Source organism: Megascapheus bottae, chromosome X (assembly GCF_031878675.1).
Source record: "Megascapheus bottae isolate mThoBot1 chromosome X, mThoBot2.hap1, whole genome shotgun sequence".
NCBI lineage: Eukaryota > Metazoa > Chordata > Mammalia > Rodentia > Geomyidae > Megascapheus > Megascapheus bottae.
In genome coordinates, this window is record NC_143547.1 from 9,433,780 (window position 1) to 9,459,438 (window position 25,659).

At 38.0% G+C, this 25,659-nt stretch overlaps 1 protein-coding gene across 1 annotated transcript in view; it reads left to right on the plus strand.

Moving 5' to 3' along the window:
- The window catches only part of Phex (phosphate regulating endopeptidase X-linked), a 207,322-nt gene that overhangs the window by 152,871 nt on the left and 28,792 nt on the right, over positions 1 to 25,659 (plus strand). Inside the window, exon 15 of the mRNA XM_090326178.1 lies at positions 6,510 to 6,568. Within this exon, the coding sequence (XP_090182304.1) occupies positions 6,510 to 6,568 (59 nt within the window). The remainder of the gene's footprint in view (positions 1 to 6,509; positions 6,569 to 25,659) is intronic.

The following is a 25,659-nucleotide window of genomic DNA, read 5'->3' on the forward strand; positions in this document are numbered from 1 at the left end:
GATAATATTTCCATGACAAAGTATTAGGATTGTTTTTTTTCCTTTCTTTTTAAGAACTATCTGACTGGTACTTTTTAGGTATTGTAGACTATTTTAGCTCCATAATGCCTACATGCTTTAATGGATATCTTTTAGATCTGAAAATTCTTAAGTTAATTGAGTGGTTAAGATTCTGGCTTTGCTCCTTTTTACTAGTTTATTTGGAGCAGCATTGTGATTATATTTCCAAAAAATCTCAAAATATTTCCAAAAAGTCTCGAAATACATTTTTGTTTCTTTGTGGGACTAGGAGATAAGTACCTTTATTTTCACAGTGCTGATGTGCATTCAGAAGTTTCTAAGGCAATGGGAAATGTCAGCAAGAATGAAATTAATTGGATGGTCACCCCTAAAGGTATATTTTTAGGGATTGGCTTTTAGAATTGTCACTTCATCAAATTTGCTTAAAAATAGAGGAATTGCTTAACTGCTTGGCTAGAGTCAAAAATAATTTCTTTCCCTCAGAATCCTCTTCTCTGACAGAAATGCTTTTAAGCCAGCCTCCCTGTTAACTCACTCTCATTCTACTATGACGAAACCATCTGAATTCTCTTTATCTCTAAAAATATGTAAAGAACACATCATATGTTGATAAAAAATATAGTCCTACCCAGAAGTTTTTTGTTTGATGGAATTATGTATAGCACAGAATGTAAGTGATGTGATCTGCAGGATATTAGTAAGAAGGCAATAGATGACTTGATGGTTTTCCCAATTCAAATTCCCTAGACTTTCTTTAGGACTTGATAAGTAAAATATGAAATTTAGCCTGATGTATATCTACTTTATATAGTCCAAGGAAATCAGAGCATCATTGCATTTCCTTCAGGTTATTGTATTTTGGCATTACATTCCTTTTATCAGTTCCATTTTCTAGTATAATTTGATCCCCAAATATTTTGAGATTTGACATGAGGCTGCTCCATATCTTCTCTATTAAATCCTTCTCTAGGATTCTGGAGGAACCCAAAGTCATAGTGAGAAGAATTTAAAGCACCAAAGGAAAAAATGGAAGAAAAAAAGAAATAATTTCATACAGTACATTAACAACAACAACAGCAACAACAAACCCTCTTGTTTCCATGTCATGGAGTTCATTTTGATTAGCATCATTTTATATGGTTATATGTACATAGCTGCTGAGCTATTGTGATCCTCTGCTAGGTCTATCCTAGACATATCCTGCTTATTACAAATGAGGGAAATCATGGAGTCTATGTTTCTTTGGGTCTGGCTTACTTCACTTAATATTTTTTCCAAAATCTTTGCATTCCTTACTCGTGGGGCAATATCATTCTTTGTGATGGAAGCATAGAATTCATAGGTACATGTATGCCACATTGTTTTTCATATATTTTATTGTAATTAATAGAGGGGTTACAGTTATATTCCCGACAGAAGGAGCATTACTTCACACACATTGATACCCCTTCTCATGTTTTTGTCCCCATTTCCCTCCCCCACTCCCTCCTCTCATCTTTTCCCCCCTTCCCTTTCCTATTTCAAATAAACACATAAATGCATATACAATATACCAGATTACAAGGTAAGATACTATACATATATGAGAATAACCAAGGGACAACAAAAGAGATGAGAAATAAAATAGTACATTAAGAACAACAATCACTCATTATATAGTTTTTGTTTATTCCACATTTTCTTGATCCATTTATCTACTGAGGGGCATCTAGGTTGGTTCTGTATCTTAGCTATAGTAAATAATCATGCCACTTTATTGTTTTTTTTTATCAAAAATAACTTCACATAGTACATTACAAACAACAACCACAAAAATAGATCTCTTTTTCTCTATCCTGGTACATTTTATTTTTTAGAAGCGAATTGCTAAGGGAAGCCCATCCATTTGTAATCGTGAGTAAAATAATTTCAATTCCCTCTGTCTCTGTCTCTGTCTTGTAGGTCATGGGGATTGAACTCAGGGAGGGCCTGTGCACTGTCCTTGAATATTTTTAGCTGAAAATTAGTGCTCTACTACTTTGAACCATAGCCTCACAGACTTCACTGCTTGGGCTGGCTTTGAACCTTGATGTTGATATCTCAGCCTCCTGAATATCTAGGATTAAGGGTGTGAGCTACCAGTCCCCAGATTTACTCCATTTCTTCATGGGCAGTGGGTGAAAAAAACATGTTCACAAACACATATTGAAATTATCACAGGTGAGATCACATCAGAGAACAAAAAGCTCCATATATAATCAACTTGTTAGCATAAATGAGTTGTACAAAATGTTTAACAGCTGGATTGGCTTGGGCCCTGAACAAACAGAAAAAAAGTAGTGGCCCTGACAACTGGTCGGCTCTGCTGGTACAGCTGCTTAACATCAGCTCTGGGGATAATGAAGGTGTCAGTGGGACTTGGAATCAATAGGAGCTCTAGTGGAGGAGGGGTGAGTTCAGGAGTGGGGAGGCCATGTATCTGAGATATGATGATTCAGTGATCCTTGTTGAAGTTTTCATAGATCCATTGGGCTTGACTTTTAGCCAATGGTTGGTTTCTTTGTTTTCTTTGTCTATTAGTGTTAGAAAATTGTTCACTTGGTAGCTTTTTTGTCTGTGTGCTAGTACTGGGGCTTGAACTCCCTCTGGGCACTATTCAAGACTGGTGCTCTACTACCTGAGCCATACCTCCACTTCTGGTGTTTTGCCATTAATTGGAAATAAGTGACTCACAAACTTTTCTTTGAAAACCACAATCCCTAGATTTCAATCTCGAGTAGCACTATAGGCATGAGCCACTGGTGTCTAGCTGCTTTTTTAAAATTTCAAATGTATTCAAATTTCATACTTAAAGGGTATTATCTATTAATTAAGAACAACTTTTACTTGTTAAGTAGTTGCATAAGGGGTTACAATTCCATAAGGGGAGGCCATGTATCTGAGATATGATGATTCAGTGATCCTTGTTGAAGTTTTCATAGATCCATTGGGCTTGACTTTTAGCCAATGGTTGGTTTCTTTGTTTTCTTTGTCTATTAGTGTTAGAAAATTGTTCACTTGGTAGCTTTTTTGTCTGTGTGCTAGTACTGGGGCTTGAACTCCCTCTGGGCACTATTCAAGACTGGTGCTCTACTACCTGAGCCATACCTCCACTTCTGGTGTTTTGCCATTAATTGGAAATAAGTGACTCACAAACTTTTCTTTGAAAACCACAATCCCTAGATTTCAATCTCGAGTAGCACTATAGGCATGAGCCACTGGTGTCTAGCTGCTTTTTTAAAATTTCAAATGTATTCAAATTTCATACTTAAAGGGTATTATCTATTAATTAAGAACAACTTTTACTTGTTAAGTAGTTGCATAAGGGGTTACAATTCCATAAGTCAGGTTATCTGTACAATGCTTCTTGACAATGTCACTTCTTCCTTTATTCTCCACATTTTCTCCCTCCTTGTCCCCACCCACAAGTTACAAAGTTTATTTTTTACGTAGTGATTGTTGAACACAACACTTCATTTACTTACCTTTCATTCATTCATTCCTGTGTTGCCCACCTCAATACAACATGTTTTCATTACCTGGTATTGATTTTTTTTGTAGGTCATGGGGCTTGAACTTTGGGTCTGGGCATTGTCCCTAAGCTCTTCAGCTCAAGGCTATTACCCTACCTCTTGAGCCACAATGCCACTTTGCCACTTCCCATTTTCTAGTGATTAATTGGAGATAAAAAGGTCACGTTCTTTAGTGCCAGGGCTAGCTTTGAACTGTGATCCTCAAATCTCAGCCTACTGAGTAGCTAGGATTATAGGCATGAGCTACCGTGCCGCCTCGCTCAGTGGTTTTAAGCCTTCTAAATGACCATATACTAAAGTTTTGAAAACTTTTTTGGCTAAAAGGAAGAGTTTTGAAAGATGAGAAGAGAGGGGACAATCCCTAAGAATACACATCACTATTTGTGTATACTATGCTCTTATCAAGAGTCCCAAAGAATAAACTCTTTCCAAGTTCCCTGAGATCCCTGCCTATATTTTGAAGGGATAATGTCCTTACCTTTAAGCTGAGTGTTGCCGAGAGCATATAACCTCTACAAGAGCTCTAAATCCTCCTCCTTTGAATCTCCCTGGCTTCCTCTCTGTACAGTCTCTGACTCTAACCAAAAAGTTTTTTTTTTCTTTTAAGGACTTACATGATTAGACAAGGTCTATCTGGATAATCCAGTATTAGAGCCATATCTTAAAGTCTTTAACTTTAATTACATCTGCAAAGTTCTTTTTTTCCTGAGCAACAATGTATTGACAGGATCCTAGGAATTAGAATGGGACCATAATTCTACCCAAAACAGGTAGCCAGTTGAAGTCAATAAAGATATGTTTCCTTCCCCTGGATTGTTCAAGGAAAACATTATCATTTGTGAATATGCAGACCACCCTGTGTTAAATATTAGGGCCTATTTGAATCACTTGCCCTAAGTTAGAAGAAGAGGAATCACTATTTTACAGAAATAGTTTTAGGTAGCTGAGCATTAGTGGCTCATATCTGTAATCCTAGCTACTCAGGAAGCAGAGAGTTGAGGGTCATGGTTCAAAACCAACCCATGCAGGAAAAAGTTCATGAGGTTCTTTTTTTCATATATTTTTATTGTAATTAATTGAAGGGTTACATTATATTTGCCAGATAGCAGCTGCATTAATTCACATACATTGATACCCTTTCTCATGTCTTGGTCCCCATTTCCCTCCCCCACCCCCACCCCTCATCTTGTTTCCCCCCTTCCCTATCCAATTTCAAATAACCAAATACAAATATATCCAATATATCAGATAACAAAGTGAGATACTGTAACAATATGAGATACCCAAGGGACAGCAAAGAGATGAGAGATTCTTATCACCAAATAACCACTAGAAACTGGAAGTAGAGCTGCGGTTCAAAGTGGTAGAGTGCTAGCCTTGATCAAAAGAGTTCATGGACAGTGCCCAGGCCCTGAGTTCAAGCCTCATGCCAGACAAATATATAATAATATTATGATAGTATACAATGACAATAATATAAATTATTAAAATAGTTATAGATTTGGTTTTGACAAGAGGAAAGTAGAAATCTTTCTTAATTTCCAGGAGTATCTCCAGTATAATGCAATTTAATGTTTAATGGAACTGTCATGAAGTGAGACAGACCAGACCTGACCTTGTACAATGTATGGTGCTTTTAAGCCTCATTATTCTAATCTGTGAAATGGACTAACAATTCCTATAGTGGTTATGAGGAAAAACTAGGACAGGGAAAGTGATTAATATCCTAATAATAAGATGGCATGTTCATAGACATGGTGTATATCTAGGGAGAAGGTATGAGTACTCCAATAACAATCAATGCTGGGGGTCCCTGATAGTTTCATATTAGGTGAATATAAATCAATGAATGAATTGTACATAGTTATTACACATAAATAAATAAAATGATTGTTTTGAAAAGACATTTATACAAGGTTTGTTTATTAATCATGATGAGGATAGAAACCAGAGCTTCCTGAATGCTAAGCATGTGCTCTACTAATCCATTCTGCTCCTAGTCTTGTATATGTTTATTTTGGTGGTACTGAGGTTTGAACTCAAGGCCTTGCACTTGTGAAGCAGATACTCTGCTACTAGAGCTGTGGACTTTGGCCCTTTTTGCTTTATTTTTCTTATGTTTATACCTCCCCTGCCTTGGCTGGTAGTCACACTTCCTGCATAGCTGGGATGACAGGTGTGTACCACCACACCTATCTTTCTCTGTTGAGACGGGTGTCTCATGAACTATTGTTTTGCTTGGGCTGAGCTGGAACCTTGATTCTCTTGATCTCAGCTCCCTGCAGTTGGATGACAGAGTAGCAGAACCAAATCCAGCTATTGAGTAAGATAGGATTTTTATGAACTTTTTCTCCTGGGGAAGCCTCCAACTGTAATTCTCCCAACCTCTGACTCCTGAGTGGCTATGATTACAGGACTGAGCTGCTTCACCTTGCTGAGACAATTAATGCTTTCTTTTGTGACACTTACATTAATAAACTTTGTCCTAGAGCAGGCAGACTCTTTGGGTAGGATGGTTGTACTTTATTAATTTCACTTTAAACAAGTCTCTGGATTATCATCAATCTGCATCATCCTAACAGGTACATTAGGGGTGACACAGGCATAATTGGGTAATTGTTCTACTGATTCATCGAACAATTTGGAAAACAATTTGTAGCTGCTCCTATGTAGAATTTCTCACTAAAACTTTTCCAGAAGCTCATACGCTGAATTGTTTTGTAAAGTTATTAACAACAAAATGGCTAAACATGTTTAATTTAGAATAAAATTGTTCAATGAACACAGCCAGAGCTCTAATGGAAGCAATAATTTCTCTTCATGTCAATATACTATTGTATTGGTGGCTACTAGGTCCAATCACTTTGTGTTCGCCTTTTCTCTCCACCTGCCTAGATACTGGTGATCACCCTATGGCATTTGTTTCTTGTCCTGTAGGTGGTTTACAAATCCGACAACTGTCAATGCCTTCTACAGTGCATCCACTAACCAGATCCGTGAGTACCAGCTTCATAGCTTGTTAATCTGCCACCAACCAAATGGAAGGAATTCTTTCATTTTTGTGAGGAAGAATATGTCATTCCTTATCTCTCTTCCCTCCCCCAAACTTACTGGGTGTATTAATGAAAGTAGTTTGTCTCCCTATCCATAGGCTCAATTTTTCTTATTCCTTTCATCTTACTAGTATTTTAGTCTAATATATATGTAATATATATATATATATATATATATATATATTGTGCCACTCCTGAGTTTGAACTTAGGGCCTAGGCTCTGTCCCTGAACTTGTTTACTCATCTCCACTTCCAGCTTTTTGGTAGTTAATTGAAGATTTGAGTTCCATGAACTTTCTTGTCCAGGCTGGCTTCAAACAGCAATGCTCAGATCTCAGCCTCCTAATTAGCTAGGATTACAGGCCTGAGCCACTGGCACCCAGCTCCTCCTCCTATTCTTCCATCCTTCTTTCTCACCATGCTGGCTTGCTTCCTATTTCAGAGTATGCCCTGTTCCAGGCCATTTATCCTTGGAAAATTCCCTAAATGCTCTGCATCTATGGCCCATTCCTATTGCCTTCTATCTTTACTTCAAACACAATTTGTTGTGAGGCATCCTACATACCCTCTGGCCAATCAGCTAGCTAGCCAGAGGCTCTCCAAGCTGGCTCTTGTCCAGACAGGACTCCCTAGTGAGAGAGATCAGCTGGGTAGTTGTACCTGTTCACTCCTAAACTCACCCTCGTATGGCCACTATTGGAAATGGAAATCTTGGCTAGACTGGTCTGTGAGAGCTAAGAACAGAAGGAAAACAAGCAGATGGTGCTAATTTTTAATTTCTCCATTAAGACTATAACCAAATAAGTTGTTAAATATTTTGAATGTCACTCCTCACTAGATAAATATTCATTACCATGAAAATGCTGTTGCTTTCTTAAGGACCTGAGCTCCAAGTTGAGAAGTAAGCTGCATATGTTACTTGGGAACTTATGTTATTTGAGGTATTAATTATAATGAAAATTTATGCTATTTATTTAAATACATTAGAATAAACACTTGGAATATTCTACTGGGTGATAGAATGTTGCTTAGTTTAGTCATTTGAAAAGAAAATAGGAGCTGGGAATTTGGCCTAGTGGTAGAGTGCTTGCCTAGCATGTATGAAGACCCAGATTAGATTCCTTGGTACCACATACATAGAAAAAGCTGGAAGTGATGCTGTGGTTTAAGTGGTAGAGCTCTAGCCTTACGAAAGCCCAAGGACAGTGTTCAGGCCCTGAGTTCAAACCACAGGACTGGAAAAAGTATTATTATGAATATTATTATGTAGTTTTGGTACACGTATAAATTGGTATAATATGCTGGCATGCGGTAGGTTATAAAGTATATAAGAAAGCACAAAATGAATATGAGGCTAGATAGCTCTCACTTGTTGAAAATCAAGAAGAAAATCACCAAGTATCATTACATCTCCCCAATCCAATTTCTTCTTCATCTCAGAAGTAACCACATTGCTGGATTTTAAAATTTGTATTTATTTATGTATTATTTTTGTGCTGGTATGGGTACTTGAATAGGGCCGGAGTATTGTCTGCAAGCTTTTGTGCTCAAGGATAGCACTATACCACTTGTGCCATACTGGAGCCATAGCTCCACTTTTGCCTTTTTAGTGGTTAATTGAAGATAAGTGTCTCATGGACTTTTCTGCTTGGCTTGGCATTGAACCATGATCCTGAAATCTCAGCCTCCTCATTAGCTAGGATTACAGACCTAAGCCACTGGTGGGTAGCTTGTGTTTAAACTTCTTTTTTGACAGTTGTGGGGCTTGAACTCTAGGCGTGGGTGATGTCCCTGGGCCTCTTTGTGCCTAAGGATACTACTACCAGTTTTTGAGGGGTTAATTGAAGAAAAGAGTCTCACTGGGGAGGGGGGTAGGTTAATAGTAGAGTGCTGAGGCCCTGAATTGGATTCCTCAGTACCACCTATAACAAACAAACAAGCAAAAAACCCAGACGTGGTGCTGTGGTTCAAGGGGTACACTGCTAGCCTTGAGCAAAACACACTGTGGGACACTCATACCCTGAGATCAATGCCTGGGACTGGCAAAAAAAGAAAAGAATAAAAAAAAGAAAAAAGAAAGAAAAAAGTCTTAAGGGGACTTTTCTCTCCAGGCTGGCTTTGAACAGCGACTCTCAGATCTCAACCTCCTGAGTAGCTAGGGTTACAGGCGTGAGCCACTGGTGCCCAGCTTTGTGTTTAATTCTTAAAAATTAAGTATTTAACAATTTTATCAGTAACTATAAATAATACATTACTTATTTTTTAAATGGTGTACTATTGTATATAATATCTGTGTGTGGGTATGTGAGTATTGGGGCTTGAACTAAAGGCTTTCCTCTTGCTCCACGACTTGAACAAAAACTCTGCTTTCAGCTTTTTGGTAGTTAATTGGAGATAAGTGTCATAAACTTTCCTGTCTAGTCTGAACCACAATTCTCACATCTTAGCCTCCTGAATAGCTAGGATTAGAGGGATGATCCATTAATACTTGACTCTGTAGGTAATCTTTTTTTTCTTTTTTTGTTAATTTTGTTTTAATGTATAGAGGGGTTACAGTTATATTTGCCAGATAGGAGGTGCATTATTTTTGACACATTGATACCCCTTCTCATGTTTTTGTTCCCATTTCCCTCCCCCATCTCCTCCCCTCATTCTTCCTCCTCCTTTTTCAAATAAACAAACATATATACATATATACATATATATAATATATCAGGAAACAAAGTCAGATACTGTAACAATATGAGACTAACCAAAGGGTAACACAAGAGAAGAGAAAAAAAATAGTACATTAAGAACAACAGTCACTCATAACCAAGCTATTGTTTCCATGTCTTGGAGGTCCTTTCATTTAGCCTCATCCTATATGGCCTTATATATCCAGGGTCTGAGCTATTGTAATCCTCTGCTAGGAGACTCTAAGGTTTGTACTAATTATTATAAATGAGGGAAACCATTGCTTCTATGTTCCTTTGGGTCTCGCTTACTTCACTTAATATGATTTTTTTCTAAGTCTTTCCATTTCCCTACAAATGGGGTGATATCATTCTTTCTGACAGCAGCATAGAATTCCATTGTGTATAAAATACAATATTTTCATGATCCAATCATCTACTGAGGGGCATCTGGGTTGGTTGCTTATCTTTGCTATGGTAAATAGTGCTGCAATGAACATCATTGTGCTAGTGGCTTTAGTATGTCCTTGTTTCTGGATGATTGGGTAAATGCCTAGTAGTGGAATTGCTGGGTCATAGGGGAGCTCTATGTTTAGTCTTTTGAGGAACTGGCATACTGCTTTCCATAGTGGTTGAATGAGTTTGCACTCCCACCAACAGTGTAGTTATGATCCCTCCTGGCTACATCCCGGCCAGCATCTGTTGTTATTGGATTTCTTGATCATGGCCATTCTATCTGTAGTTGTTTTGATTTGCATTTCTTTTATGGCCAGAGATGTGGAGCATATCTTCATGTAGTATAGGCCATTATTATTACTTCTTCAGAGAAGTCTCTAAGTCTTGGGCCCATCTTTTAATGGGATGATTCTTTCTTTGATGATGTGTTTTGGAGTGATTCAATTTTTTGAGCTGTTGATATATTTTAGATATGAGGCCTTTGTCTGTTGTATGTTTAGTGAAGATCTTCTCCCACTCTGTGGGCTTTCTATTTAACTTGCTAGCTATGTCCTTTGCCTCTGTATGTAATCTTAAGGAACTCATTTTTTTCAACCAACATATTTTAATGAATTTTTATTATATTTAAATAGTTGTAAAAAGGGATTTTAATTCAACATGTCATTATATGTTAACAGTATATCTTGATCAATGTCCCCTCTTTCATCATCAATCTCTCCCTATCTCGCCCATCCCCTCCTAGTTTTACACACATACACACCCCCCCACACCCCCACACACAGCCCCACACACGCACTAACTTTATTCATCCTTCATTTGCTCTCTCCCCTTAAACTCTAATGCTTCTCTAACAAGGCATGTTTCAATGTCACTCAACACAATTTTAGGGATTCATATGGTTAGCATGTGGCAGTATTCTTTTTTTTTGTCATTTTCATTACTGTTTAGTATTCCTTTGCCTGAGTACACTGTCAGACTATTTATGTGTTCCAGATGTTGGGAGATATACCCATCCTCTAACTTTCCAGGTTTTTGTTTTTATGAAGAGTGCTGCTCGAATATTCTCATACTGTCCTATTGTCTCCTGATACAAGTCAGGAGTATTCACATCTGATGGGAATTTCTCACCAGTACGATATGCAAACACTTAACTTGACTAAGTGCTTTTCAAAATGGGCTTTCCAAATTCAGGCAGTATTTCTGTTTCTCATTTTCATCAATTTTTGCCATTAGTAGACTGAATTGTTTCTTGCTGAGTGAGTGTAATAGTTTAGCTCTTGTCTAGAAAGGATATGAGAGTCTCTTCACAGTGTTGCACACTTACTTGCACACTTCCTTTCAAATGTCCCTAAGGCTTGCTCTCCACTGGCCCTAAGAAGTATATACAAATAGTTCTGTCTCCAGGGTTCCCTGCTGGTCTGCTTTTTTCTTTCTTGGCAAGAGCTGCTCCTATCAGAGTTTACCGAGGAAGAAGCAATTTCAGGGTATCCCAATGGGTTCTAAGAAAGCTCATGGGCAGAGGGGTTTTAAAATGAACAATTTGAAGCAGTATTTTAATTAAGAGATTCAAGCTGTTTCTATTTTCCTAATGACCAGTGCTTGCTCTCATTGTAAATTACATTGCCAGGCAAGATGACAAGGAATCCTTTGGGTGACTTTCCGTTCTGATTTTCCGGACTACAAATTAAGACAGGTGGAGTTGCTTCATACTCATATCCCCACTGGATTTCCTGGGACTCCCTCTGACCCCCTCCCAACTGCCATCTTTTTGCTTCACTGAAGAAGTGAAAAATTGAGGTGATTTTCTTAAATGAACATCTTTATTGATTAGGGGCTAGTTCTGACAGCATGTGGCCATCTGTTTAATTGGGTTCCACATCTATGATGTAACTATACTTAGTAACATGATTGATGAGAATTTCATTCTGCTCTCATTATCATTTTCTGATTTATGCCACTTAAGTCTGCTTCTCTATGCAGTAGAGACTTGAGTTGAAAATAGAAAAACCTATAGGATGGTTAGGGGTTTTTTTGTTGTTGTTTTTTTTTTTCTCAAAGATGTCTTATGGGAAATCCTGGGACTTGCAATCCTTACAACGTTCAGGTTATGCAAGTAGATGGAAGCTTCTTTCTCTCCTTGTCAAGCTGAGTACTCATGTCTTTAGACAAAGCGTACAGGTGGGAGTCCATGACATTAACTTGCTATGTGATGAGTTGCCCTTAGTAGCTGTCGCAGAGTTTAATTTTCTAAGGTAAAGAAGAAAACAAGCAGCTGAATTTGTCAGTGCTTAAGTGTGTGCTTCCCTAACTTTGTGGTAACTGCAAAAAAATGAGTCTTCTAGGTTTGCTAAGGACAAAGTACGAATCCCAAACAGAGACATTGAGTGCCATGTATCTAATTATATGACCCCAGTGGAGAAATGTATCCCTTCAGGCCTTCATAGTCCTATCTGCTACATGTTGATGTTTCCTAGCCCATATTTTTGAGGGGGGAAAGGAGAATTTAATGGGATGAATTTGTAAAGTACAAATACATTGTCAAACTGAAGGCTTGTGTTTTTATCTTCCTCTTCCTCTTGCTCTTCCTCTTCCTCTCCTTCTAGTACAGCACTTTTGGTTCAGGACCTCATACTTGCTAGGTAGGTAATGGTATCATTTATGTAATGCTCCCCGTCCAGGGCTCATAGTTTTAGAACTAGGACATCAGCAATTCTTGAGATATCCAGTGAATTATAGGAGAAATGCCTGAAGATTTGATGTGGGAGGAGGTGATTTTGAACATGCACTGTTGAAAGACTTTTATAAATTAAAGCAACATGTCCATATGTCTAAAAAGTACAAATAATTTAGAAATGTATGCACTAATAATTCCTATTATACAGAAATTCCATTCTGGATAGTCATTAAGCACATTCAAAGACTTGTACAAGGATAGTCCTAGCATTGTTATCCATAATAGCAAAGATGTGGAAAAAAAACTTATGGTCATCAACGGAATGAATACACACTGTGCTATAGCCATTCAATTGAATATTATGTATCAATGAAGAAGAATCTGCAATATGTATGAATGTTACTGGCTTTATATTGAAAAAATGAAACCAGGAACAACCGTAGATGGGCGCTGTTCTTTTCCATTCATATAAAATTCAGAAGCAGGCTCAAAAATCTGTGTTAGAACAATTAAAAATAATGGCTACTATACTGGGGATATTGACATGGTGCAGTATGGAAAATAGACTCTTGGAAGTAGTTTCACAGGTGATAATGAGTTTTACTTTGGGCGGAGGTGGTAGTTTAATGATAGAGCCCTTTGACTAGCATATGTGAGGTCCAATCTAACATTACACACACACACACTCAAAAATCTGTGCTGCTTCTGCATGTCATACATCAATCCAAGTATCAACACCTCATTTCCCTTTTTCCCTAAAAACCAAGCAGTAGTATTCTTAGACATTTTGAGGTTATTATAGGTTTCCCCAGACTAGATCTTTAGAGCTGTAGACCAAGAATTGGCAAACACTTTTCTCCAAATTACTAGATAGGAAAATATTTTCAGTCTTGTTAGCCATTCAGTTGTTTCAGTTGTTACTTCTCAATCTTTTCATTGCAGCATGAGTCCATTTATAAATAAACAAGCATGGCTGTGCTTTGTAAAACTTCTTTTAGAAGACAGGCAACAGGCTAGAATGGCCCATGGGCTATAGTTTGCCAATCTCTGAAATACAGTCTCTCTGTGAGAGGATGGGCTCATAGGATCTGTTAGGATGTACTCCAACTCGGCTCCATTAAAAAAATCAAATCAGATTGTGGTAGTGATGGGAAGACCGAATAGCTCATACTCTTATTTTCATTTCTGGTGATGTGCATGGGAATAAAATTTGGCCCATGTATTCAGCATCACTGTATATTTGTGAAGTACCTTATTTCAGTATTTAGTTTTTGTCTTCATACATCTTAAATCATATTAAAGAATTACTTTAATCAGATAAAAAATCGTGGCTTAAAATCAAACATGACATAAGGGCTAAATCCAATGTTTTTTTATTATGTCTCCCATTATAAACAAAAGATTTAGTCGCTTTAGTTTTATTATAGATATTATGCTAAAGCGGATAAGCCTTTGCCCAGAGACTGGGCTTATATGGTCATCAAACTACAGAATGAATCCAGAAATCAAACATAGATTTATCTTACTGTTAAGGAAATAACTTTATAACTGAGAAAGTATCTCATACTTTGTTGGCACTGCCTCAAACTATAAATTGGAAGCTGAATTAACAAATACTCACCTGTGGCCTCTACTGGAATTTAATGAAATTAAATCCTTGAATCTAGATGGTACTCCATATGGAGACATGGGGAAACAAAGCTTATATCTGGAATTTATGGATACTCTTCATAACTTTGGAGGTAGTTGGGAATTTAAGTCACTCCTTAGATATCCTGAAACTCAGAGTCATTCTTAACAATTTTCCTATTTAGTCAATTAAATTTGAAGAGATCTCAATAATTTTTGCTTCCTCCTATAGAAATCACTTTCCCATACAATTTCAAGTTTATTTCTGTAATCACTGGGGCAATGTAGAAGTGATAAACTGTAACTTGTGCAGTTAGGTCATAAAAAGATAATGTGGCTTCTATCTTGATTGATCGCTGAGCAACTATGACATCATTAGGGCATTTAAGCAGCTAGTATAAAGACCCAAGTGTGAGACAAATAAGATACCCTGCCCATACAAGTGTGTCATCTGGGAAACAGATCCTCTAATTAAACCAAGCCATCAAATGCCTGTGGCCCAGATTTATTTTTATTTCTTTAATTGTTGGGATAATGTATAGAGTACAGTTACATTCATCAGGTAGTAGGTACATTACTTCTCGCACATTGATATCCCTTCTCATGATTTTGTCTCCATTTCACTCCTCCCACCCCCTCCCAATCATCTTTTTCCAGGTGAACATCTTGACTATAACCTCCTTGGAAATCCTGGGACAGAACCACTCAAATGAGCTCTTCACAAATTCCTAACCGAAAGATATGAGATACTAAATGTTTACTGTTATATGCAACCAGATATGTTTTGGTCAGTCCTGAGGCTTGAAACCAGGGCCTGGGCACTGTCCCTGTACTTTTTTCATTCAATGCTAGTTCTATACCACCTGAGCCAAAGCTCCTCTCCTGGATTTTTCTCAGCAGTTTATTGGATAAGAGTCACATAGACTTACCTGCTTGGGCTAGCTTAGAGGTGTGACTTTCAGATCTCAGACTCCTGAGTAGCTGGAATTATAGTTGTAAAACCACAGTACCAGGCTATGTGACTAGATTTAAAGATGATTTGTTATACAGTCAAAGGTGGCTAATACAAATATTATAACATGCCAGGTACTGAGTTTGGAGCTATGCTACCTAACATGGCATGATGTACTAGTTACGCATGTGAGTGCTGAACTGTCACCATTTTATTTTTAAAATCATGGTGTGACTGTAAATAACTCATGACTTCAGGCAAGTCTGGAAGCCTCATTTTAATTACCTTTAAAATGGAAATGTTAGCACTGATTATTCTTTAGGACAGCTGTGAAGATGAAATGAGATAATTTACATAAAATACTTAGAAAAGAGTTTGGTTTATAGTAGGTACTCAGTAACTTTTAGCTATTACTAAGTATTGTTTTTGAGGAGCTGAGAGAGAGACTTGTTATCCGGTCATTTACAGGGCTGATACTGAGTACAGTGTGTTCTGGGAGCCACTATCTGGGGTTAATTAAACCCCAGATTCAAGGAGTCAAGATTGAATTCTCAATGAAAGTAAAGTTTTGAGCAGGCTTTGGAAGGGAAAAGAAATAGTTTTGGGGAAGAAGAAAAGTTGGGATTTGAAATAGGATAGGGAAGGGGGAAAACAAGATGAGGGGCGGGGTGGATGGAAGGAAATGGGGACCAAGACGTAAGAAAGGGTATCAATGTTTGTGAAGTAATGCGCCTTCTATCTGGTGAAGATAATGTAACCCTTCTATTAATTACAATAAAAATATATGAAAAAAGAAGAAAAGCTGGGACACTCAGGTAACACTAGTAACTGATTCTAGACAACAGAGCAAGCACAGCATGGTTCAGGAATGACTGTGGTGATAAGACAGTCATTTTCAACCTTTTCCATTCCTAATTTGAAATACTTCTATGAAAATGACATTACTATTGTTCTGTACAAGTGCTCTTCATTGGGAAGCCATTAATGTTCCAAGTACTTGAATGTCACTTTTCCCGAATCTTCACAATCATTCTGGAAGCTTTGCATTGTAGCCCATCTTACAGAAGGCAAAAAAAGGTCAGAGTGGTGACTAACTTGACAAAGACTAAAGAATAATACATTATAGAGCTGAGAGTGTAACCCAGTTTATTGCTTGCATGCAATAATTGTGATTCTCACATTTCTTACCCAGTGTTTAACAATGCAATCTTCTTATAAGAGTCTCACATTTTTTACCAATGGGAAAACTGAAAGCAAGATAGAATCATGATAGAAGTATGCTAGAATGTTCATGTCATGCTCTCACACATTTCACTGGTGAGGGGATTGCTTCAGATATGGAAGGAAGGTATTGTAGGAGGTGGAAACAGTCTAGAGGCAGGCGAGGATCAGGGTGTTGGATGGTGTCCAGGTCTTGATGAGTCTGTGCACGGAATGGTTCATTATTGTATCCTCCAAGAAAGCTCCTCCCTGCGTACCCTTTGGCTAAGCTGGTACTCTTAGACATTTAGGGTAGAAGGGAGTGGAAGGTTTTTCAGAAAAGATTTACTGCAAAATATTTGCAATGAGATTAAGAAAATTTGCTAAGAGAGCTGAAGTTACATCATCAACCAACTTTGAAGAGTTTTCTGTATCTAGCAAAATCCTAGATCACTTGTTATCATGTATTTTAAGATATTCTCTTCCTGGTGTAGCTGAGAAATCTGGGGATCCTACTAAAGACAACCCCTTCCCACAGACTCTGAAGGTTGACTAAAGAGGCAGCTAAGTAACAGTGTTCTGAATAGTGTCATGGGAAAATAAAGGTGTTGTCAACTGTGAAACCCTGCAGTATTATGGGATTCCCATGAGAGGGGAAGCCCAGGACTGATGCCCATAAGGGTCGGATTTGCTGCTTGTAAGGCATGTGTGAATGTTGTTTCTCACCCAGAAGAGCCAACAGATTGACTGCAGGGCTGGTGATAGGAAGCACAGAATGATTATCAGGATCTGATCCAAGAGACAAGGAGACAAGGTGTGAGTGTGAGTGTGAGTGGGATGCTCTCTGGGAATTACTTGGATAAGAGCCCAAGCGAGACTGGCAAAGAGCCATAGCAATGGGAAACAGGAAGTTAGGGAGTGATCCCACTAATTTACCTTGATATACTTGTCTTCCATTAAGAAATCCATTGTTTTGGCCTTAGTTCAAAAATAATATGCATTTCTTATAAACATTTAGAAAATTCAGGTAAAATAAAAATTAATAAGTGACTATCATCATTGAAAAATAGTGATAGCTCATAATTTTGTTGACTACTGCTCCAACTTATATTTACTATAAATATATTTAAATTTAAACGGAACCTGGACTTGCCCAACAATTCTGTCCTGAACTTGGTAACATGAATATTTTCCCCACTTATTACAGACTCTTTGAAGTCATGAATGTATTGTCTTAAATAAAAGCACTGCAATTTATTAAAAATTTTCCCAATGGACATTTAAGATGTTTCACTGTTGTAGAAAGGAGAAAACACCCTCTGAGGTTCAAAAGTTCACACAAATTTTCTGGCTGTCTTGATCTTGGTCTAATTCTGAGACTGTTTAGGGTAAATTCCTACAAGTGGAAAAGTTGCTACATTGAATGATGATATACCCATTTAAGGATATTTTTCCTTCTTCTTTTCTTCCATCTGTCCATATAATCGACAGAACAGAAATGATAGTAGCATATTAAGTTTTGAGATCATTATTTCTTATCCAGAAATGGCTTAGCACATCCAAATAAGCATTTGTTAATCACCTCATGTGTTCCAAGGTCTGAACTGAATATTGCTGTTGCTAATGTTATTTTCAAATACCTAAATCCATATGAAAGGGCCTGTTAGAGCTTTGTAGTAAGAGGGAATTATTATTGTTTTTATTTTCCTGTAAAATCCTCAATCATAGTGGCTATTCTCAAAATATGGCACCTAGACTGGCCACATGGACCCCTACTTGTGATGAGTGAACATTATCTGACCCCATCCACTGAATCAGAAACTTTAGGGCTTGGACTCAGCAAATTTAATAAAATTTGACCACCAAGCTTCTCAGCAGGATGTCAAATTTGGGAATCATTGAACTCTGAACATGGCAGCAAATGTAAAAAGAGGTCCAACTCAGTTGGGTCAAGTTATGGGGTTGCTCATTTTGTCTGTGTTGCCTGGGAACATTTCCTTTTTAGCACTGACAATCTCCTATCTCAGGATTTGCTTCAGTCAGTTTTGGGCAAGTAGGGACAATTGTCCACTTTTCTAAATGTGTGTGGATTCTCTTTATTAGCTTTAAGATAATTATGGAAGAGAAAGAATAGAAGTAAAGAAGGCTTCAAGATGGACGGCAGATTTTAGAAGCTGCTTTCTGTTTGTCTGCTCTAGGTTGATAGATGTGGTAGCAGGAGGTTAACCTGCAGGAAGCCAGCAGATGGCTAAGGCATCTTGCTGAATCCCTTGACAGGAGTCACAGCTGTTCGAACGCAATACTTTCTGGAAAGGGAAAGGTTGGCATTCACCAAACAACTGTAAGATGCCAACTTGGAAAAAAAGGCCACTATTAATCTTTGCAATGGTGGTAACGAAATCCTTTTACAACAAGAAAAAAAATAACCAAAAGTGCTTTGTAATTGCAGCAATTTTCATGTCCCAAAGGATGTAACCCACTCTGATTCTAGAAGCATGCTGTCTAGCTTATCTGATTACAAGAACTAATCCTGAATAAGATGTTAACACTCATTCCCTCTTAGCAATTATTGTCCTGGAATTTTCAAGGCACTTGTGATTAAAGCTATTTTTGTCCTTTATTGCAGTCATAATCTATAAGCCCTATAATGTTTAATTTTTGCAAGTACAGTCTGGAAAAATTCAAGAAAACAAAATGTATCTTATGCTAACAGTAGTGAGAGGTGAAGAAATTAGAATAAACAGTAGGGCTGAGTTATGGTTGAGGTGACAGGAACATAAACAGTTCCTTATTTTAATATTTGAACCACCTTCAGGGCTTTTAAAAATAGTTACACTGAGGACTCTATTCTGAAGACTGTTACTTAATAGATTTGGGATAGAGGATAGAGTATGGGTGTCTTTTCTAGGAAGAAGATTAGGGATTATAATGTGCAGTTGGAGTTGACAATAGTTATTTCGTGTTAACTAGTGGATGTTAACTTTAGCATGCAGCAGAAGAACCTAGAGGGATGGTTAAAAACTCTGGAGTCTACTCTTAGTATTCCTGATTCAGTAGATTTGATGAAGGTCCCAATCCTTTTCAGTTCTAGCTAATGTCCAGGTGATATTGAGGTTACTGGTCTGCAGACCACATCTTATCTACTGCACAGCCCAACTGATATGATGAACTATGTCTTCTACCAATTACTGTAGGCATATGGAGATGTAATTCCTTTGCCCAGACCCCCATACTTTTCTAGTATGTCTTTACTGAATTTTGAGCTTCCCTTTCTTTCTTTCTTTCTTTCTTTCTTTCTTTCTTTCTTTCTTTCTTTCTTTCTTTCTTTCTTTCTTTCTTTCTCTCTCTCTCTCTCTCTCTCTCTCTCTCTCTCTCTCTCTCTCCTTCCTTCCTTCCTTCCTTCCTTCCTTCCTTCCTTCCTTCCCTCCCTCCATTCCTCCCTCCCTCCTTCCCTCTCCCCTCTCTTTCTATTTCTCTCTCTCTTTCTTTCTTTTCTCTTTCGTTCTTAATTTCTCTCAATTTCTCTCTCCCTCCCTCCCTCCCTCCTTCCCTTCCTTCCTTCCTTCCACAGTGGGATTTGAAAGCAGGGCCCTTAACCTTTTTTTTTTGCTTAAGGCTAAGTCTTCTTCCACTTTGAGCTACAGCTCCACTTCCAGTTTTCTGATGGTTAATAGGAGATCAGAGTCTCACAGAGTATCCTGCCTGAGCTGGCTTCCAACAACAATCCTTAGATTGTGGTTTAGACTTCTGAGTAGCTAGGTTTACAGGTGTGAGCCTAGATTCCAACGTATTTCAATATAAATAAGTACACTTTAGAGAGCGTGACATTGGTTAACATTATTGTTTTGTTCTTGAAAAATAGGATTGTCTAGTGATAGACGTTTCCTTTCACTCTATAGTAGGTACTTGAAGATGTTCATGTATTCAAACCTTGCTGATGCTTATTGGAGCATCATAAGAACTCAGTATCTGTAGTGGCCTGTGGTGTGTACAGAAATGGCATCACCACAACCAATCCCAACTGTTTCCAATAGTCTTTATGATGGGATTTAAGTATACTAAATTTAGGATTATTAAATACATTTACTTAGTAGACTAAAAACTATTTTGCAGGACACATAAAATAAAACGTGAAAAGATATGTAAAATATGTAGACAGGCAGGAACTGCCAAGAATTACAATCATGTTGCTAGGATGATATAACCATAATAACCCTGAAATATGAACTTATACATGGATTTTCCCAGTAATATAAACATAGCACCTAAGACTTTTCAAAATAATGATCATAGCATGTACTAGAATGAAGCCACATCAATACATCATAAGTCTGTAAAAAAGAACAAATAGCCTGTTATTTTGTAGACCCAATAATGTAATAGAATGTAATGATTTAGTCCTCAGCAAAAATGTTACCACCAATATTCATACTGAAACCAAAGAGGCAGAAACATACTCAATACTTGAGAGAAGTCCAGGTTTAGGTTTGCTGCAGAAGAAACTACACCAAACATGGAAACATAGCTGAGTGTATACATCGGTCCATACATTCTCAAGGTAATGCCTGTTTAGGTATCTTTCTTCTGGTTCTGCCATCTATGTTGGAGGCTCTGAAGGAATCTTAACTGAAGAAATTGAATAATGCTAATTTTTCCAAAAGAATCAAGAGATAGAATTTAAGAATGATGTGCTAGCCAGGCACCTGGTCAGTCATCAAAAAGCCAGAAGTGGCTCAAGTGGTAGAGTGCTAGCCTTAAGCACAAAAGCCCCAAGACTGGCATGCACAAAAAGGAAAGAAACTATAGCCTTTTTAAATGGAATCTGCAATTCTAGTTACAGGAAGACTGATTGTTTATGCCAAGTAAGTAAAATGAACAATATCATAGATTGTGGTAGAGTCTTAGGTAGTGTAAAAGCACTAAGTACTGCTGGGTGTCCTATAATCCTAGATACTCAGGATCTGAGGATCACAGATAGAAGCCAGCCCAGCTAGGAAAGTCCATGTGAGACTCTTAATTTCAGTTAATTACCAGAAACCTGGAAGTAGTTCAAAGTGGTAGAGTACTAGCCTTGAGCAAAAGAACCCAGAGACCCCATGATGGATGCCCCCCCCCACCAAAAAAAATGCTCAGAGGCAGGGCCTAGGCCCTGATTTCAAGCTTCATCACTGACAAAAATAGCAATGAGGAAAACCCTAATGTAAAGGTGCCTTTTTTTTTGGTCGTGGGTGTTGTCCCTGAGCTCTTCAGCTTAAGGCTAGTACTCTACCTACTGAGCCACAGTGCCACTTCCTGTTTTTAGGCAGATGAGTCTCATGGGACTTTCTGTGTTTGTGCTTGAGTTGGCATTGAACTGTGAGCCTCAGAGCTCAGCCTCCTGAGTAGCTAGGATTACAGGTGTGAGCTACTGGCACCTAGCTAAAATTGACATTTGAATGCTATCTGAAGAAAGCTATGTTTAAAAGATTCTAGGTTGAGGTGGGAGCAGAGGAGACAGAATGGATCATTACTTTTGGGGTATCTTTCTATACAATATCAATTTGCTAATCTTGAGTTTGGTTTTTAGAGAACCCTACTGGAGGTAGTAGATTCACTTTGTTTTCTTCTCTTTACTTTTCTGTACTAAAGAGTCTAATTAATGTGATTTTTTCCTATAATAAAACGAATATTTAAATCCAGGCATGCTTTAGCATTTAACTTCTCCTGGAAAGCGGTTGCTACAGTTAGGATAGGATTTAATGACTCTAGAAGTCAAACAGTTCAACTAAATGTGATCAGGTCTTTGGCAATTATGACAGAAATAAGAGTACTCCATGACTTCTTTTTTTGCCAGTTCTGGGCTTGAGCTCAGGGCCTGAGCACTGTCCTTGGGCCTTCTCAAGGCTAGAGCTCTGCCACTTGAGCCTCAGCACCACTTCCGGCTTTTTTTCTATGTATGTGGTACCAAGGAATTGAACCCGGTTCTTTGTGCATGCTAGGCAAGCAGTTTACCATTAGGCCAAACTCCCGGGCCTACTCCATGACTTCTATAGTCAGCATTTTGTTCAACTCTAATTAAATTCAACAGTATTCACTGATTAAAAACTATAATGAGAAAGTCTATTAAAAATGAGAGATTGACCAGGTAGAAAACCAGAAGTAGGCAGTAATTGTTTTTCTAAGTGCAAATTTGAAAAAGAGAATTCATTGCTAAAAAGTAATGAAGGGATTACAACATATAGATGCCAACAGTTTTGTTAGACTTTTGGCCATTATCATTAAATAAACACAATTCATATTGTTTCTTCAAATAGTAATTGAATTTGCTAATGGGAACAAATACATGAGCAAAATAATACTATGTAAACATAGTTGGTTGCATTTTAGATAGCTTTTAAAAGATGCTGTAATATATGCACCTTTCTTTTTTTAACATTTTCAAATTTGATTACACAGGTTGATGGCCTTTAGGTAATCAAAATGTTTAAAAATTACATAGGACTGGGAATGTGGCTTGTGGTGGAGTGCTTGCCTAGCATGCATGAAGCCCTGGATTTGATTCCTCAGTACTACATAAACAGAGAAAGCTGGAAGTGGTGCTGTGGTTCAAGTGGTAGAATGCTAGCCTTGAACAAAGGGAGCTCAGAGACAGTTCCCAGGTTCTGAGTACAAGCCCCAGGACAGATAAAACAAATAAACAAACAAACAATTACATGTATACCCAAATCCCTTTTGTACATGCACCACCTCAAAACTCTACAATCACTTTGGTATGCATTTAATAGACATTATATATATATGCACATATACATGTGTGTATGTAGCTGTATATGTATATATATATATTCATAGACAATATTTATAGCCAGTAAAAAACATTTTTATATCTATACCTTGCTTTCCTTCACTAACATGCATGTCTCAGGGATTATTTTCCACCCTAGAATTTCCAAACTGACCTCTCTCTTCATTTGCTGCATAGCACTCCACAGCATGATCTCAATTATAAGCAATGCAGTAATGAACTCCAGAGTATATTCATGCAGTGCTTTAGAAGTGGTTCTCACAGCATGGTACTTGAACCAGCAATACCACTGTCACCTAGGAACTTGTTAGAGATGCAAATTCCCAGCCTAGTTGCATACATCCTGACTCTACAACTCTGAGGATGATACTTAGCAATCTGTACTTTAATGAGTCCTCTAAATGATTCTTAGTCATGATGACAATTGAGAACTGTTAGCAGGTGTGTGTGTGTGTGTGTGTGTGTGTGTGTGTGTGTGTGTGTGTGTGTGTGTTTGCAGACATATATGAAGGTCTACACTCCAGTTCTGCTATACCATGACAGGTGTTCATAGACATCATGGCACTACACAAAATTGCATAACAAAAGCCATTGTACTCCTGAGAAAAATGGGTCTGGGCCACAACACAGAAAAATGTATACATTACACATCATAACAAAGGCTGGGAGCCAAATTAAACAGTGTAATATGCATGTAACTCAGGAAAATACAAATGATATAGGAATATGCCTCTTCTCCTGAGTATTTTTTTATGGAATTGGTAGGGCTGCCTCTTGGGGATTATTGTATAGTGATGGATGGAGTGAAATTGGGAGGAAGGTTTTAATGTCAGATATGGTGAATGTGTTTTGTCACCCACATGGTAGGCTGAGACAGTTGGTTAAACTGGGATGGGTTCAGGGAACATTCTGAATATTCCTGTGACGTTCATTTTAGCTGGGTGCAGAGTTCTGCATTTTTACGGATACAATTGTGTGTAAGCACAAGTCAGATTGGAATTAGGCCCCCACATTTTCCAAGTTTATTATGTCAAGAAAAATTATCTTTTATATAACAGAATACACTGTATTATAGCAGAATTGAATGAATATATGCATATCTGTATATGCATATGTCCATATGACTATCTGTACCCAGAGGCACATATATCTGTACATATATTTGCATGTAACATATATATATGTACATGTATCTATTCATACACATATTACACAAAATATCCTCCACATACTGCACTCGATACAATTTCTCCACTTAGATCCCTCCTCTTAAATATCTCTTAAGAGTTTTTCCCATATCATCACACAGTGACTCATTTTTAAGTGGTATTTCAAGTATTCAGAGATGAATATAACTGTTGTAAGCATCTTTATAGCCATTTCCATTCCTAGCAATGTACTTTTGACATCTAGGGCAATATTGCTGGTTATCACATTCATTAATATTGTTTTCTTGCCATGCCAATGGGTAAATTTCACAAATACGCTGACTTAAAAGAAAACGATTTCAAAATGTAAGGGTGGTAACTGAAAAGAGAAAAATGCTGTGAAACAGAAATGTGAGCAAATATCAGAAAAGCCTAGTAAAAGAGGAAGAGGAAAAGAATTCCCTTCCCACTTAGTAATGTTTCACTTCCACCCTTGCTAATCCAATTCATCCGCTTTAAGAGATAAGATATGGAGTTGACCCTGTTGGGATTCCATCTATCACTCTGGCTAGTTGACATCTCCAAAAATGCAGTTTACACTGTTAATCTAATCTCCTCAGCCAAACATTCCTAGAGGCATCAGATTCTACTGTTATCTGTCTTGGTTCTCTGGCCCTGCCAAGCTGAGAAGATACAGCTGATCAGGGTGAGGTGATGTCTGTGGCACTGGCGTCCTGGGCCCCCCAAAGAGCAAAAGAAGCAGAAATGGAGGCTTATGCAGGTGTCAAATGTTTGTCTGTAAAGAGATTGGCAATGGATATAATGATTTCCAGCTAGGCACATTACCAGGCAGGAACGTCATCATGATTTAGTAATTAAATAATATTGGTTTATAATCACTCTTATTAGGAAAATCATTGCTTTGGATGATTTATTAGGTGAAACTGAATTTCACATAAACATTTCAATCTTCACTTATCTCCTTTTGTGGTATTTTTTTTGCCAGTCCTAGGGCTTGAATTCAGGGCCTGGGCCACTGTCGTTGGACACTTTTTGCTCATGTCTAGCACTCTGCCACTTAAGCCACAGCACCACTTCTGGCTTGTTCTATGTATGTGGTTCCAGGGAATCCAATCCTGGGCTTCATGCATGCTAGGTGAACACTCTCACTAGGCCATGTTCCTGGTCTGTGGTGTTTTTTGCCAATTCTGGGCCTTGAAATCAGGGCTTCGGTACTGTCCTTGAGCGTTCTCAAGATTAGTGCTTTACCACTTGAGCCACATTACTGCATCTGGCTTTTTCTGTGTATGTGGTACTGAGGAATTGAAGCCAGGGCTTTGTGCATGCTAGGCAAGCACTCTACCATTAGGCCAGACTCCTGGCCCTATTTGTGGCATTTTTTTGCCAGTCCTGGGCTTAAGCTCAGTGCCTGAGCACTGTCTTCGGACTTTCTCAAGGCTAGAGCTCTACCATTTGAGCCACAGGACCACGTCAGGCTTTTTCTATGTATGAGGTA